At 30.8% G+C, this 18910-nt stretch overlaps 1 protein-coding gene across 1 annotated transcript; it reads right to left on the reverse strand.

Moving 5' to 3' along the window:
* Window positions 1-228: 228 nt before the first annotated feature.
* On the reverse strand, window positions 229-3180 carry LOC134697211 (uncharacterized). The gene is made up of 3 exons (XM_063559334.1): window positions 3072-3180; window positions 2213-2317; window positions 229-984 (listed from the first exon to the last, which is right to left on the reverse strand). The coding sequence occupies exons 1-3, from the start codon at window positions 3091-3093 to the stop codon at window positions 428-430; spliced, it is 684 nt and encodes a 227-aa protein (XP_063415404.1). The 5' UTR covers window positions 3094-3180; the 3' UTR covers window positions 229-427.
* Window positions 3181-18910: the final 15730 nt, after the last annotated feature.

Raw genomic sequence — 18910 nt, forward strand, 5'->3', positions numbered from 1 at the left:
TTGAGAATGAATAAACATGACAAATAAAGGCCACAGTAGTTTACCGCCGTCAGATGTAAAATTATTTCAGAAAGTCAACCAAAACCTTGAACAAAATGCCGCCAGATAGAATAAAGTACACATATTTATGTGTGTTGTAAGATTTACAGTATTACTTTACTGTATATATCATTTTCTTTATTTATGATATGTTTTTGCAATTCTCTGAGGTAAAACAAACTGCTTGCTATCAATAACGATTTTGTGATGGATCTTTGAAACAACTTTTTATCGTTACTGGCTTGGTTTCAATAATACACAAATAGTTATCACGATGTGTCTGCATTAATGAAATAATATATATGACTTATTACTCAAAATTCTACTTTGTAACACATAAGGCTTCTATATATCGATACAATCTAAACTGCATCAAAATACTTTAACTTTAATCATCATTATCAACTGTCGCTGCATTGACATTATTCGGTACATCATTTGGTTCAAGACATAATTCTTCATTTAAAGTCGTTTCTAAAACAATCAGCGAGTTACTACTATTTTTAGAATCATGTTTTTTCAAATCAAAATATTGTTGGTTTTCTGCTATACACTTGTCAATGCCAATCTCGTTTTGTCTTGTGACGTCTATCGTAACTAACGAATGATAGGGATGTAAATACCCCTCACTGTCAGTACCGCCATTTGTTACCTGGTTACCAGAACTTCTCTTACTATCATAGGTACTATTTGATGACGATTCGAATCGCATGTTTTCTTCTTCAATGTCAATATAATCGTGTTCCTCGACTGGTATTTGATTACTTTCTTCATGTACATGCGATTGGTGTGTTAATTGTATTTCCGATCCTGACGTATTCAATGAGTGCTTTCGTTTGAGTCGACGTTTCCAGCAGCCAAATATTAAGGTGATAACTAAAGTTATTATTACTAGAACACTGCCGACACCAATAGAGAATGTAATAAGTTGTCTTCTTATCAAATCTAAAAGAAAGTAAACAAATACTAACTTTTTTCTATGTTGCGACAGATTATTGAAGACGAAATAACGAAGTACATAAACGCAATCTGGTGACGAATTCGCTTTGGTATGCTGTTGTGTGACAATAAGGCAAGTTTCCATGCTACACAAATACAAGAGGCTTCCGTCCTAATGCGTATTTGGTCATAAACATTTTAGGAACACATATGAAGAACCAAGTCTTTTGAATTGAAAACAAGAATGTGTCCCAAGTACACAGATGCCACACTCGCATTATCATTTTCTCACACTGTCATACAAGTAAGAGGGTTAGTTAGCTTTTAAACCAGGTTTAATCCACTATTGTCTACATAAGAAAATACCTGTACCAAGTCAGGAATATGACAGTTTTTATCCATTCGTTTGAAGTATTTGAACTTTTGATTTTGCTATTTGATTTTGGACTTTCCTTTTTGAATTTTCCTCGAAGTTCAGTATTTTTGTGTTTTTACTTTTTTCTATGTTCCGTGGTCCGTGAAGTTGGTGTGTAAACTCTAATTTGGCACTAGAATCAGCAAGCTAATAGCATAAGAAACATGTGTAATTAGTTTCAAATTCATTGGACTTCAACTTCATCAAAAACTACCTTGATCAAAACTTTAACCTGAAGCGGGATGAACGAACGGACGGACGAACGGACGAATGAACAGACGGACGAACGAACGAACCCACAGAACAGAAAACATTATGCCCCTTTTCTATCGTAGATTGGGCATAAAAATATGTTGACCATGAGATGTTTATGATATCGTGTATTCGACGTTTACAATGACATATAAACAATTATAGGACTGTGTAGTAAACGAATAAAAATGTATACATGTATTTGTCATGAATTATGTATTACTACAAGCCATATAGAAACTTTTAAATACATAAAAATACAATTGCTATGTTGCGAAACAACGCTATTACAACACTATAAATTTAAGAAAAGAAGCTTTGCTTTTATTTATCTATGCCCTTAATTGTTGGATCTGGTGTTATTATGAATGTTACATTTTAATTTGAAATGAATGACGCAAGATGGCTGATATCCAATTAAAGTAACGTAGTAATAAAAAAACTTACATGTAATGTAATAATCTAATACTATTAGACGTTATAGCCTAACAAAAAATGTATATTTATATTTTGTTAAATATTCAATTTACTTGGTAATTATTTTATTCTAAGTTTAGATAAATGTACCTTGAATTAGATGATCTTCGTTGATACCGTGCTGTGTTTGCATTTCGGCTGTCATATGTTTGATCTCGATTGTTGTATAGTCTTTCACATCTCCTAGAGGGTTTCCTAATGTTAATGTCAAACTTAATATCAATATACTAAAAAACATGTACAAGGAGCTTAATGTTTACCAGAACATTTATTTATATGTATACTATTCATTTTAGACAGGACTATCAGAAAAATAAAAAAATAAAACGCATTGGTCTTCAGCAATAACCAGACATCAGGAGAACCAACAAGGCCACCAACGAGAAAGCGCATTGAGAGAACATGCATTTCCAGTTACCACAAATTAAAGACTCAATAAGAACAAAAGCATAGTCTTGAACACTGGTAACATGTTCTGGCATATATCATTGTATTGTAAGAAATTCATATAATTATACAGATAAAGCCGCATTTATGTGAATTAGAGATATTAGAAGACTGTTTATAAATGATTCGGGAGTGAATGTTTTTTTCTTGAGAAATAAGAACTATTTCTATCTATAGTTCTTCGCACTACGGTTACTTCGAAAAATATTGCAAGAACATAGATAAACAAAATATATAGAATTCAAGATATGAACAATTGTTGGATTTTTTTTTTCTTATTTGTATTTTTTTCCCTATTGATAATTTATGATAATTCAAACATTACAAATACATTGTAAATTGAACTGATTGTGAAATTCGACATTTGTTTTCATTGGAATCAATTGTATTTGTACTCTAACAGAGATGACTGTACCAGGGACATAAATCATGTTTATATTAATTCGAAATACTGTTCCCAGATATATTCAAACTCAAAAATTTCTAAAATTTCAATACTTACCTCTTATTTTACTTAATGGCATCCCAGTAAAATAATTAATGTTGACATGTTGAGTACCATGTGTGCTACCAGAACTATTCAATGTTGAAACACATCCATGGAATCGATCACACCTTCAAAAATTCACAATTGTACAAATGGTATGTATTGAGGGCCTGGTGAACGTTAAGTCTTATAGTTGGGTTGGTTTTTATTATTTTATTATGTGTTTTAACCTCTTTTTTATACTCCTCCCTGAACAACTGATATATCATATTTGTATTATATCACTAAGAAAACAATCAAGATATCATGCAAACCTTGCCTTGATAGAGGCATCACAAGATGTTAAGGGCATACGATACAGTTACAGGGAAGGTAATGACGTTGCTAACGTAATTTGTAATTTTCGCGACGTCAAACTGTAACATATCGGGAAAAGATGCATTTTTCGACTGATTTTTATCATTCAAACTGATTTCATTTGAAAACGAGGTCATGGACCCCTATTTTTTCAAAACGGCATTTTGTTTCATTTTGGAGGGAGATTATGTGACCCAAATTTTATAAAACTGTAAATAGAGGATTTTTTTTAATTTTGATAAACATGCAGTAAAAAATGACGTTTGTTCCTCAATTCATGAACATTTGATAAATATGAGTTATTTCTGAATAAAAAATTGCATAATTTTTTATGATATTTATAAAATACAGAAATTACCGATTTTTTAACAGAAAACAATTTGTGTTTATCTTTATAACAAAAAAGTTATGTCTTTCTTTCGAAAACGAAATTACGGCCACAAATCTGAATTTTGAGCAAATATACAAAATTTCGACCTCATTTTACTCAAAAAGTAGCACATGAAGGTATATTTTTTTTACATATTTGATTTATTCAGGTAAAAAATAGCCTATATGCAAAGTTTCATAAAGTTGTAAATACAGGATCAAAACTGTATCGTATGCCCTTAACATGTATATACATTTTATTCAATCAGAAAAGGCGTAGTTTTACTTATTTTATATTGTGTAACTTATAAACTTATATTTTAAGTGAAGAAACTATCAACATCGTATGTGCTTCCCATATTTCATGCCTTTCATGGAAGGTTATCTGCACTACACATAATGCGTTATAGTTTACTAAACATATACGTATTATTTCATGACTGGTTCGTAATTCTTAATATATAATGTTTCTAGTTTTGCATTCATACCACATCTTTCTATATCAAATAAACACATTCATAACTTAACATATAATTTCTATACACGACTAGTAATTTCATTCGTATTTCCGCTATAAATAAACTCATCATAGATACCAGGACTAAATTAAGAATACGCCAGACGCGCGTTTCGTCTACAAAATACTCATCAGTGACGCTGAAAACACGTGTTTCGTTTAGTTTTTTACTTTACCTTTCATGGTTTTTGCATTCACATTTTTCAGCACATTTAAATCCGTATGTTTTCCCTATACATAGTATGCATCGCAACCCTGCTTTTGATGTATATCCAACTTTGCATGCTGAAATAGGTTTACGAAATTAAATCATAGTATAACATTAAAGTTCGTTTAGACAGTATAATTAACTTTTCATCAACATTATTTTTCGATTTGAAATTTCTTATATTCCCTTTTACATGTTTTTAAAAGTTCCCTTTTTATTCATTGTTAATTTGTATCAGGGGAAATCACTCCTGGTGCCCATACAATGTAGGTGAAGTGTCAAAATATCACTTTAATTTTTATTCTTCTTATTTTCCTATAAAATGTTGATTTGTTAAACTTATTATTTAAACAATCTGATATTTTTCATTTTTTTTTAATCACAAATTATTGATTATTTTGGAAAAAAATACCAAAAAAAAATATATTAGGTTGGAATGGGTGTTGGGGTATGTTTTAACTGAAATTTCAAGGTATTTCAAACAATTTGCCATCCGTGGATTTTATTTATATTTTTAAGAACTTAGAACAAATTTTCATACGAAAGATATTTTATTCATTTCTTTTACCATATTAATGGAGAACCAGAGTCTCAAACTTGACCTAAAAATGAAATATATTAGTCTAGGCCTCATAAATAGCATCATATACGTAATATAATTGTTGATTGAATTGTTTCATCAGATTGCTTTTCATAATTTACAATACATATTTTAATCATGTCAATGCACCAAAATTTAGGTGGACATGGCATTGGGTCATTTTAGAGGTCTCAAACATTACTAATTTTTAATTGTATTTTCCACTTTTATCACTGAAATATGCAAATACGGTTGTTACTATTATATAGATTCAACTTTGAAAAGTTTGAAATATTTTTTTGTAATTCCTTGAACATCTGTGAACTAAAAAATCAACCTTATTAGTAGAATTGTAAACCCCCCTTCTGGACAATTTTTGAAATTTTGCATGTTTTTATGTGAGACAAGCACTTAAGGCAAGAACGCAAAACATAGGTAACATTCGGCTTTAAAGGGTAATAAAGAGTCGACTTACAGGAACAATATTAAGTTGTTTTGAAAAATATTTACCTGTATACTCCATTATAGATTATTTTAGCATCTTGAAAGTTTGGGCGTGTTATGTAAAGAGCAAGCTGGTTATAGAAAGGGTAACGGTCTTATTAAAAACAGTTTTATTTTTAATTTGAAATGTCTAATTGATCTATACTTATTTAGAAGAAGAAAAAACTATACTGTGCCTTTGACTCGGTCAGTAGAGTTTTACTACCGCATAAAATTTAACGAAATGATATTGATTGTGAAATGCTTATTGTCGTACAGAATCTGTATAAAATGCAAAATCATGTCTAAGCGATGGTAATCGTTTCTCGAAATATTCAAAGTAGTAGTCAGACAGGGAGAAAACCTCCCCTTTATTATTTTCATTTTTTTCTTAATGATCTGACAGATTTCGTATCACATGCCTATGATGGTCTTAATGATGCATTTAATATATCTCACTTGCTGATTAATAATGATAATATTGAGGTTTACGTTAAATTGTATATGTTACTAAATGCAGATGATACAGTTATTTTTGCAGAATCTGCCGCTTAATTGCAATCTGCATTATACAAGCTATGTTTTTGTATTGTGAAACATGGAAATTCACAGTCAATATTGCTAAGACCAATGTTGTTATATTTTCAAAAAATAGGCAGTGTGAGAATAATCAGTTGTTATATAATAATGAACAAATAGCTGTTATTTAAGATTTTAAATATCTGAGTACAGTTTTTTCAAGAAAAGGTACATTTTCGGGAAATAAAGCTCGACTAGTCCAACAGACTAGGAAGGTCATATTGTATGTATTGTTTATAGCGAGAAAACTTTGTTTATCAATTGATATTTTGTTACAACTATTTAATGCAATGGTTGCACCAATATTGTTATGATTGTATTGTGCCGGAGTAGAGTACATATTTCTATTTGTATTAAAGCAAGAATGATTGTTTTTTGGCAACGTATTTTAAATGGTAAAAACGAGAAAACATCTCGCACCTTATATGGTATGTTATATAGACTTGACGAAGGTGATGTATATCACTCTATGGGGTTATCTTCTATCGAAGAAATTTTATTTGAATGTGGTTATAATCATTGTTGGAATATCCAAACTGTAGAAAAAATTGTTATTCTGTCAAAACAACTTAAACAGTTTCTTCATGAAAACATTGTTGAAAATTGAAAAGCACTTTTTTTTACTGTCCTAAGTGTATCAATTTTAGAATTTATAAGACCGAATTTGGTTTTGAGAAATATTTCTCTGTTCTCCCAACTGATTTGATATATAATATTATTAAATTTAGTTGTGGAAGTCACTAGTTGCCAATTGAGGCTGGTAGATTTTTTTGTATTGTTAGATGTGAAAGAATTTGTGCTGAGTTCATGAGTTTCATTACATATTTAATTGTAACTTTTTTAGTGCTGAAAGACAGAAATTTATACCTCTTCATATCTACAAAATGTATAGCAACAGTAACATTATTAGTCTGTGTGAGTTAATGATTAGTTACGATAGATATACACTTATAGGCCTGGCAAAATTTTGCAAAATTGTTATGTCTGTATTCAAATAATCATATTTGTAATATTCAACTTCCAGCTGCAATAACATTAACTTCATATGTATATATGTTTTTTTTATGCATTAACTATATTTGTTGTTAAATTGTACTATTATGCTTCCTGTGAGGCCTTAAGTGACGCAAAATTTTGGAAGTTTCAAAGTTTCAAGAGAGAACTGTTTTGAAAAAAGTTAACAGAGTATGGACGCCAAGTGATGAGAAAAGCTCACCTGCCCCCATGATATAATGGCACGTCGAAAGTAACGAGAAAAGTATTAAAGGATTATTTCGAACAATTAATAATTATTCAAGAGCTTGCAGCTCCTATTTAGACTTTGTAAAACGTCCCCAGTGTCTGAGCAGAAAGTTGATGAACCAGGGATATGTCAAAGAACGTCTTGTCCTTTTTCTAAAAAAGTTCATCGGAAGATACCCAGAACTTGTTGATAAATATTCCGTAAATCAACTTCACAAATAATACAAGATGGTCTTGAAGTATAGATTTTGCGTACTGACGTTGGTTATCATCTTAATAACGTGTTATAATTTATTTGTCTGTATTAATATTACTTGTACTGTTAAGTCAGTTTTTTTTAGATATTCGTTTGAAGTGACTCTGTGGTTATGTAATACATCATACTTTGAACGACAAAATTATTTCAATTATTAATATTACTTTTACTTATAATCTTGACATACTATGAATGACAAAACTATTTTATTCAATTATACTACTTTTTCTATTAAGTCTGTTTTTTATGATATACCTTTGACGTGAAACTGTACTTATGTATCCCGTCATACTTTGAACCACACAATTAGTTTTAGGTCTACCTGTGCGAATTTCAAACGCGCAAGTTTACACAAGTACTGGAAACTGTCTATCCTTTACGGGTAGACTTTACATAGATAAATTAAGTCGTATAAGAAAAGTATATGTCCAATTTGATGTATGCCTTTTTGTGCTTCTTCGTAACATTTGTTGTTTTTATAGTGATATTAAAATGATAACACAATATTGACTGCTGTACCCCTATTTTTGACATTTTTACACTTAGAGTATGTTTGTTTTGTTCATGCATCGTTGACGATGTAATGGAATTTAATGCGACTGTCATATAAGTGAGAGGATTAGCTAGCTATAAAACCATGTTCAATCCACCATTTTCTACATTCGAAAATGCCTGTACCCAGTCAGGAATATGACAGTTGTTATCCATTCGTTTGATGTGTTTGGACTTTTGATTTTGCCTTTTGATTTTCCTTTTTGAATTTTCCTCGGAGTTCAGTATTTTTGTATTTTTACTTTTTCCTGTACATGGGAAACCGACAATGTCATTGCAAAAAAATCAATGTATTTAATCGCTTTTGAAAATAACTAAAATGTTAAGTTTAAAAATGAAAATATTTAAAACGATCAAGATATATAACACATGTCCAGGTCGAATTGTATGTGTTTAGCTAGCACATTCAAAATCCGAATCAGTTCAAGATGGGTTTTGATTCTGAATAGTTTCACAATTACCTAAACGTGAATGTTCCTCAACTAAGTTCGGTGATTACATACTATAGTGTTATTAACTGGCTGTTTCTGTATTGGCCCTGTTATAGAATCGATGTTAATTGTTTTGGATTCGAGACCCGAAGATTCGAGGACCAATACAGCTGATCGAGAATCTTTAACAGGGCCAATACATACACAGGCAGTTTATAGCACTTTTTTAAATGATTTCTAGAAATTTAAAAACCGGAAGTGAATGTTGTAAGACTTTACCACGTGACAAAACATTACACATCATTTAACTTGTTTATTTTATGATTCTAATTTATAAAAAAATAATGCATAACGATACCACCAAAGTTAACTAATGGCGTAATAAAATTGAAACCGGAAGTGTACGTCCTGTATTAGCCCGTCGTCGAATACGCTTTGTCTTATTGGCCCTGTTTTTTGGCGTATTGGTCCTGTTCAGAAATCAATATCAACTCTTGATTTAAATCGACAGAGCAACGTTTTTGAGTATTGCACATTCTGATTTATCCGTATTAGGACTGATTTGCTCATATCACTAAATAATGATCAATAGATAACTTTTTAGTAAAATTTATGTGGATATTATAATGTAGACAAGTTTATACATTTGAAGTGTTCATGACAACAAAAAACATAAAGATGCAAATAATGTCAAGTATGTCTATTGTGGTTTAATTACAAATGAGGAAATATTCATATTGTGTTTTTTCTCTCTTGACTTTTTTTCGTTTTTTTGTTTTTTTTTATTTCAAGGGATATTCTATAGCATGTCTGTTTGATACAAGATGACCTTGCTAACATAAAACATATTCGGCGTAAACGGAGATATAGTTTAGAAAAGGTCAAATTCAAAAGAGAACTCGGGTGCTTTTATTTAACAAAAGATACAAGGAAAGAGTACATGAAAACAAGAACCTGTAGAGTAAATAAATCTCGATCCACGTTCTTTTCTTTATAGGGTACCGATCCTTTATTAGAAAGTCAAACAAATTTCCCATTTTTTAATATAGTAGCACATCCCGAGATTTACAATAGCTAGTATGCAACCTAAGATTAGAAGCATATACTGAGTATTACACTGATATACACCCATGTGTTTATCAACAGTAGATTGCTTTAGAAACTTGAGTGTACCTACTGTACACAAAATACTCAATTGATTTTTTTTATAAAATATATGACATTGCTTAGAATCGAAAAAGCATATCGATGTCAGTGTGTTTTAAATAAAATTATCTAATTTTTTTACATGCAGACTCTCACCTCGACATGTTGTATTTTCCATCATTTCATAGTTATCACAACAAAAGGTCTTTTCGAAATAAAACAAACGACCGTTAGTAAAGGCACTGCAAAATAAAGTAAAGGCACTTCAAAAATAAATGTTCATTTGTAAAATCCTTATAAAACCTTAAAACAGATTGATTGATTTAAAGTCGCAATTGTTTGCTTAACTTCTTACGACGAATAGTTCATGCATTTTCAGGACAAGAAAAAAATGATTAATAAATAATGTAGGTTATACAAAAAATATTGACGGGTAACTCGGACTGTCTGTCTCAGCAATATATATTAATTATTTTGGATCGATGTATCAATTTCACCTTGCATCAGTCAACCGACGAATGCACTAAAAGTGTTGTTGAACAATCAGAGATAATAACACCCACACTTCACGAGACATTCTGTAGGATTTAATATATATACTACTACCGGGCGAGGCTTTTTCTTTATATATCCCACACAATTTTATTTTTAATCATCCTAATAACTGTTGGTACTTATTTTCATTGTAATAAATAATACGAGCATAGGAAGCTACCATTTGATTTTAATTATATGATAAAAACAAGACAACATGTTCCATCCTATAACCCCTTCCCCAAACTAAAAATCAAATGGTAGCTCCTTTACCTTTCAAGTCGACTGCAGACACCTTCTGTCCTACCTTGATTAAACGGAAGGCAAAGAAGGTATATGAAAAATACACTATAAATTTCCATAATTGTGATATGATATCCGAAATTAATAAAATTTTAATTAACAATTTTTTGTGCACTTCTAAACAAAAGCATTGAAAAATTAACGACAGGAAGTTAAAATAAGGACGATGATAATATCACGGAAACTGATATACAGTTGAAGTGTCAATAGATTGTTAAATGTTAATTAAACACCAGAAAAATAGGTTAAACAATCACGTTTCAGAATCAAATGTGTATAGATTAGACCGTTGGTTTTCTCGTTTGAATGGTTTTACCCTTATAATTTCGGGGCCCTTTATAGCTTGCTGTTCGGTGTGAGTCAATGGTCCGTGTTGAAGATAGAACTTTGACCTATAATGCCTTTCTTTTATATATTGTGACTTTGACGGAGAGTTGCCTGTCTTTAATCTTCTAGGTTCTGTTTAACAGACTTTTTTTTTGTCTTTTCGTCTGTTCTGTTTTAGATACTGTTGTTTGTGCCTGTTGCTAAGTCAGAATCTTGTAATTGAGTGGTTTTCTTTTGATGCTGTGTAACATGTTTGTTTGTTGTTCATTATTTTGTACACAATAATAATAATAATAATAATAATAATAATAATAATAATAATAATAATAATAATTTTTTTTATAGACTTCCTTATATTTGCTTAATATCCACATCGTAATATCCCTATAACCTAATTTTATTCTCAATACAATGTATTAAAATGCACCACCAAACGATACTTATAGATTATCGTTGATTATCTCAACGAGATTGATTTTCTCGCTTGAGCTGGTACAGCGAAAGTGAGAAAAGCAATCGAGTTGAGATGACAAATGATAATCTGTTTATCACTATTTTACCTATGACGACGTTGTCAATTTCATGTCAATTTCGTTAGCAACGCCACGTGGCCTCCTTAGTTTCTACCGATAATTTTTCCATCTCAAGCGAGAAGCATGATATGAAAATTATCACAAAAAATATTGTAAGATGTAGAAATGTTAAAAGTTTTCTTGTTTATTTGGCGATGATATTATTCATGATCTGGTTCAGGCGATGTATTGAAAAGATTGCTATCTTTTCTAATCAAATAAAATCGTAAAAATATTTCCATTTGTGTTTTACCCATTCTGTAATGAAAACAGACTTCACCAAAAATAAGACCAAATAAACAATAAATCTTCAGATATTTCCTTTTTATTGTGTCTTTTATTATATAGATATAAATGGGTCGTACAGTTACTGGGTACTAATGTTTTTTAAAATATCGATTTTGATTTAAAATTATTTTTAGTTTGAACTTCAGGGTATGTGATACAGACAGGAAAAAAGACCCTTTACTAGATATACAAAATTGCTGTATTTTGTACTAAGTATATGATAAAATAATAATAATGAATAATTTATTTTATTACAGTGTCACATACTTGTCTACAATTTTTTTATACAGATTATATAATATACATTGCACAAAATTAAAGTTAGACAAATACCCAGCCTAGATAGGCTTATTAGACACTACTAGAACACACCCGCGAAATCGCGGGCATTCAGAGCGTATTTGAAAGGATGTAAAGTGTTGTAGGAAGAAATTTGTAAAAGATTTAATGACTTGAGAATTTCAGGAAAAGTATCAAAAGTCATAGGTACTTGGGGACAGGAAAATGTTTTTTTAAACCCTCCTCCTTTATTTCCAAAATTCCCATTTTTTGTTTTCTATTAATTTCATTATGAAGATACATTTAGTGTACATGAGTTATGAACATTCCAGTCAGGAGCCTGTGATTCAGTGGTTCAGTGATATTTGTTTTTCGTTCATTTTTTGTACATAAATAAGGCTTTTTTTTGTAAAAAATTTAGTGACTTGAGAATTTCAGAAAAGGTATCAAAAGTCATAGGTAATTTGGGACAGGATAATTGTTTTTCTAGCCCGGCTCCTCCTTTTTCCACAAAAAAATCCTTTTTTTTTTGTTTTTTCTCTATTAATTTTAATGACACATGAATAATTTTAGCGCTTATCTGTATATTATGAATATTCATTAAGGGGGGGGGGTTGGTTCAGAGGCGGATTTAGGGGGCCCGCCCCCCCCCCTTTTCTGGAAAATAATTGGTTGCTTATATAGGGAATCACTGAAGCATATCCGGAGCGGGCCCCTATTAGGCAGTCAACGGGCCCCTGCGTATGAAAATTTCTGGATCCGCCAGTGCGGAGGGGCCCTGATCCCAATATTCCGTGCTTAAAAACATAAAATCCCGAGGTTCTCAATTATATAAAATTAAATATCTCGACATCACAAAATTCGAAAAAAGAAATCCCGGATCCCGAAATGGTCAATCCTGAAATTTCGATCTTAAAAACACCCGTTTCAGACGTCCCGAAAGTGTATTTTCTTTTTACAGTCAATTCTCAGTTTAATAATTGATCCACAGCGGACAGAAAATACACTTTATTCGTAGTATATGTATTTGTTTCAAAGAAAAAAGAAAAACGCAAACCAGAGGTCTAATCTGACTTAAATTTCGTTCAATGGCGGATATAAGACAGAAAATACACTGTATTCGTAGCATTAAAGTATGTTCAAAGTATACAGAAAAACGCAAACCGGAAGTCTAATCTGACTTAAAATTTCGCCCAATGACGGAAACATATCCGGACGTCTTTTTTTCTCGTTTTTCACCCAAAATAACTCAATCAGAATAATCATATGATAATCCGATTATGCACTGTACCCATAGGACACAGATGCATGATGATTAATTTATTGTGGAAAGAAGAGAAGCGACACCCAAAATGAGGTCTTCTCGTTTAATAGTATAGATATATACAAATATATAACTATTTAACAAATACAAATTGTAAAACATATTCAAATGTCAAAAAAGTTTAAAATTATCCGGATTTTTCACATCATAAAAAAAATAAAAAATAAAAACTAGTAATTAAAAAACATAACTTTTAAAAATAGAAATGACAAATTTGAGTATGACGTAAAAAATAAATGAAAATTATGTGATAAAAAGATTTTTTCTAAAGAGGTTATATAAACAGATTGCCAAAAATGAAAAGAAATAAACTTGTCGTTTTATTAAAAACATCTCAGTAAAATAGTAAATAAATAGTACATGAATGAAAATGAAAAATACATTAATTAAATGTAACTTTGACTTTTCCGGAAATAAACAATCAAGAGTGTATATTGCTTTTCAGTGCGTAACGGCTTCTAATCATATTGTGCACCAAGATAGATAACTCGTATTGTTATTTAGCATTCTCAATAAAAAATAAACAAATTGATCAAAATTCAACTTTGTAAAAAAAGAATTATCCATGACCATAGCTTTGTGAAACACATTCAACCATAAGTCACTGTAAATGTCACAATTAATCAAAAAGTGTGATCATGGGAGAAACATATTTTAAATTCAGTCATTTTTTAGACGCAAAATTTGCGGCCAAAATGTAATGAAAGAGAAGATAGGAATTAACTAGTGTTGTCAACGGTTAACCGGTTAACCGGTTAATCGGTCGAACGACCGAATACCGAATACCAAAATCGTTAACCGGTTAACCGGACTTTTTTCAATTTTGACAGATTTTATATAAAATTGTATTGAAGTTCATTTGACAGATCAATAATCCAGTAAATTGATTTCTACTGTTAATCCTATTCACATAAAGTTAATTAATTAATTAGAACTGGTCTCTCAGCTCGGGGCTGGATCTTGAAGAAACATAATTAGTATATTTGTTTTTTTAACAGAAAATTTAAATCAGTAATGCGATTTTAAAATTTTCAGATTTACTACATTACTTCGTTTCTGATCTTATAGTGTGTAAACCTACACCTAAATATACAACCTCCGTCTGGCAAGGCTTAGTCTTACTTTAAACGAAATGCTAACTAAAAAAATGTATAATGCAAACCAATGTGAATGTACTCAATGTACTATACATGATAGTACGAGTAACATGCAAACAAAGTAAAGAAACGGTGACCTATAGTTGTGAATTTCTGTGTCATTTCAATCTCTTTGTGGAGAATTGTCTCATTGGCAATCATCTTCTTTTTTATAATTAATAATTCTCATTGAAACACTCCATATTATTTTCAGAGTCAACAAGTGAAAAGAATAGAATAATCAGTTTCAGACATATTCAATTCTACGAGATCAAGAAGGTTTTTCTATTTTCAATCTAAAGTTGGTACAAACACTATAGTTGATACGGTGTAGTTGATTATTAAAAGTCAAACTTCGACAGGAATCCTCACACACAAGCCTTATAACAAAGAGGACGAACTTCAATTCTAAAAGCGTAAATTTATGACTTTGATGAAAGGTTGACAAATTGACACTCATACTACATGTGTAGGGTACTATGGATAAGGCTTTCCAGCACCAACTCAAACTACCGGTTAACCGGTTAATCGGTCGAACGATTATCCGAGTAACCGGTTAGGCAAAGGTGTACGATTTGACAACACTAGAATTAACCCCTCTATAACAGAGTTGAAAGCCAGTACTGATAAACATATAACTACTGAAGTTAAGATTTGTTCTGAACGGACGGGTTTGTCTACGTGTCCTCTGATAAAATAAGTACTACGATTGGACGTAATAAGTCCTGTTAGGCTTATCAGGCAAGATATATATGATAATTAGCTCAACTCCTCCACACGGGTTATCTATGTAATGTTGGAATACCCAAATTGAACCAATTTTTGACAATTCTAACTTTTGAGCACGTCTTGAATCTTGGTGTAATTGTAATATTAATTCAATTAACTTTAAGTTACCAAAATTACACCTATTTTGACGGCTTAAATTACACTTTTCGTTTATCCAAGTTGAAAATTTTAAGATAACAATGAATAATTCCATGATAAAATGTGATAATTCCAAGATTAATGTTGGAAGTTCCGAGCTTAAAGCTGGAAGTTCCGAACTTAAAGTTGGAAGTTCCGAGCTTAAAGTTGGCAGTTTCGAGCATAAATTGGAAGTTCCGAGCTTAAAGTTGATAATTACAATATTTAAGTTTTGTGCTTACGAACTGAAAGTTGATAATTACAATATTTAAGTTTAATGCTTCCAAACTTTGCATAACTTTTTAAATTCAATCATAAATATGTATTTTATAGATTTGCTGAAATGCATCTTGAAAAATTAGCCATCGAAACACAAGGAATTGTCATTTCATTACAAAAATATGTTATGATTTGTTTCATTTCAATGGGAGATAACCTTATAGGTTTCTGCATAAATTTTAAAATACATTTTTTTTGGCAATTCGAGAAAGCAATTGTCGTTGACCGCATTTCAATGTACTATTGAAAATTTAAAGTTTGATGTGTTTATTTTGAACAGTCTATGTAATATTATAGGTTAACGCGTCATGAATGAGCAAATTCATTGAAAACGTTTGGTTGTTGTTATGTTTTCAATATATTTCAACGGACATATATCTTAAAGGTATGTTTTTTTCGACACACGTTTGTTTTATTTAACAGCGTTTTTAAATGTATGCACCACATCATCTAATGTCTATGAAATCTTTCTTTACGAAAATGAACCTTTTTTTTTATTTATATAGTTATTACTCCGCATCTGGACAATTTTAAATGAATTTACAAATGACGAAATTCCTGGCTGGACTTGAAGGACTCATGTTGAAAATTACTAATCTGACGTTTGTATATTTAGTTTCTTGTGTACAATTTGGAAATTAGTATGGCGTTCATTATCACTAAACTAGTATACATTTGTTTAGGGGCCAGCTGAAGGACGCCACCGGGTGTGGGTATTTCTCGCTACATTGAAGACCTGTTGGTGTCCTTCTGCTGTTGTTTTTTTTCTATGGTCGGGTTGTTGTCTCTTTGACACATTCCCCATTTCCATTCTCAATTTTATCTAAATATATCAAGCATAATTATGCTCATTACTGAAATTCATTTACGAAATTGTTTAAGTTTTTCACCTTTATATGGTGTGTCAACTAAAATAGGGGTTAAAAACATAATGCCGCAAAAGCCATGGTTGCCTAAAATATTAAAAAAAAAAAAAAAAAAAAAAAAAACAGCTTTTAACCTAGGTATGTTCATCACTCGTTCTGGATTATAAAGTAACTTCATCAGAAACTCTCAATTCAAACTTTTTGAAAAATTGTATACATGTACAAGAATAATTACCTTAAGTTAATATTTTAGAATCTATATGACAAAAAGTTACATAAAAGAATAACCTTTAAGCTAACAGGTGAAATTTCATTCACGTCTTAATGTAGGTATACCGAAGGTCATGGTTTGACCCTTGTTACCGTCATATGGATGGAGAGATGTATCATTGACACTCATTCAACATCTTCTTATGTATTTACTCACTACTAAAAAAATAGATGGAACAAGCAAAATCATTAAAATCCCGGCTATGCTTGATTTCTTATTAGAATGATCTCAAACTTAAAATTTCAATAGCAATTGCCACTGGGGGTTATAAAACCATCCGTACCAAATACATTATCCCCTAAAAATCAAAACATTGAATATATTATAAATTACGTAAAGAAACGTTTTAAGTAATTAACACAATACGAGAACATTATATCGTCATTTTTATAAATAATATTACATTGGATTTTGTTATCCTAGGCATAGATTACCTAAGACGTATTTGGCACAACTTTTAGAACTCTTCAACTTTGTATTTGTTTTGGCCATCTAACCCATTTTCCAATGAGACATATGTAGACGCGTCTGGCGTGTCAAGCTATTAGCATGTTACCGTTGATTTAACTATCAACTAACATAATCCATTCATTTATTTCATTTGTTTTAAATGTATTGTCTTTTGCATTCTGTTTTTGTTTAAAATTAATATGCATGACAAACTTAAAGGGACATAGACACTTGACGATTAAACGGTTTTCAATAAAATGAAGTTTTTAATATAGTCACGTACAAAAATGTACATTTGTACATGAGGTTTTTAAAATCAGTATCATCTGCAGACTGTTATGCTATACATTAGGCATTCCAAGTAGATAGTGGATGGGTGGTCAATTAAATTATATTGAATTGAAAGATGAAAGTTAAATATGACCAACAAAAATTTACAACAAAAAAACAATGACATATTCTAGCTGTATTGGAATATAATTATATTTACTTGATTTTAACAGTTTGTTTCTATAGTGTATAATGACAACAATGTCCAAGATAAGAAGAGGGTTGAACGCTCACACACATGTTTACTCCGCCACATTCTGTATTTGCCTGTCCCAAAGGAGTCTGAATTTGAGTGACTGTTGCTTGTTCAGCTTTCTCGCTGTCACATTTTACATGTCGGGGCTTTTAATAGCCGGTAATATGTGATTGATTTCTGCTTGTCAAAGGCCCAGCTGTTACCCATATTTGCAGCCACTTCATTTGAACGTTACTGTAAAATTGTTCCAATGGCAAGAATAAATTACCACATCTCTTAATTGTTATATTGGAATGAATGTTTACATTACTACATGATGATCTGGATTGGAAGCCCTTAAATTATGCTTTTTTTAATTTTTCTGAATTCTTTATAATTCTGGTCTATTTCTTTCTTCATTATCTATATTTATTTATCCTGTATTTTGCACTTTTAACCAGTATTTTTTATTCGGTTAATTTAATTTCATCCGGACCTTTCTACATGTTCTCCTCTAGATAAACTCATCATAGATATCATAATTAAATTTAGTATATACGCCAGACGCGCGTTTCGTCTACAAAAGACTCATCAGTGACGCTCGAATTCAAAAAAAATAACAACAAAAAAACAACAAGAAAACAAATAAAGTACGGAGTTAAAGAGCATTGAGGACTCAAATTCCTAAAAGTTTTGCCAAATACAGCTTAGGTAATCTATGCCTGAGGTAGAAAAGCCTTAGTTTTTCAAAAAATCTAAATGTTTGCATCTTAGCTCCTATGTTGATATGTTATATCTAGCTGCTTTATTTCAACAAGAAATTAAAATTTTGTATCTTACCTAATAGCATTTTAAACATTATAATCATAATTATTTAGTAACAGATGACAACGTGGCAGTTTTCTATTTACATGTACATGTATTGACTCCATGGTTGAAATGAAGAGTTCAAACGCCATTTTCTTCAAAGTAAGTGTTCATTTTTTTAATTCGGTTAATGGCAGTCCTTTATATACCAGCTTAGAGTCTTACAACCTGGAACGTAAATTCAGGAAAATATTCCGTATACAGGATTGAATTTTGTTTTCATGCGT

Source organism: Mytilus trossulus, chromosome 14 (genome assembly GCF_036588685.1).
Source record: "Mytilus trossulus isolate FHL-02 chromosome 14, PNRI_Mtr1.1.1.hap1, whole genome shotgun sequence".
In the NCBI taxonomy this organism is placed as follows: Eukaryota; Metazoa; Mollusca; class Bivalvia; order Mytilida; family Mytilidae; genus Mytilus; species Mytilus trossulus.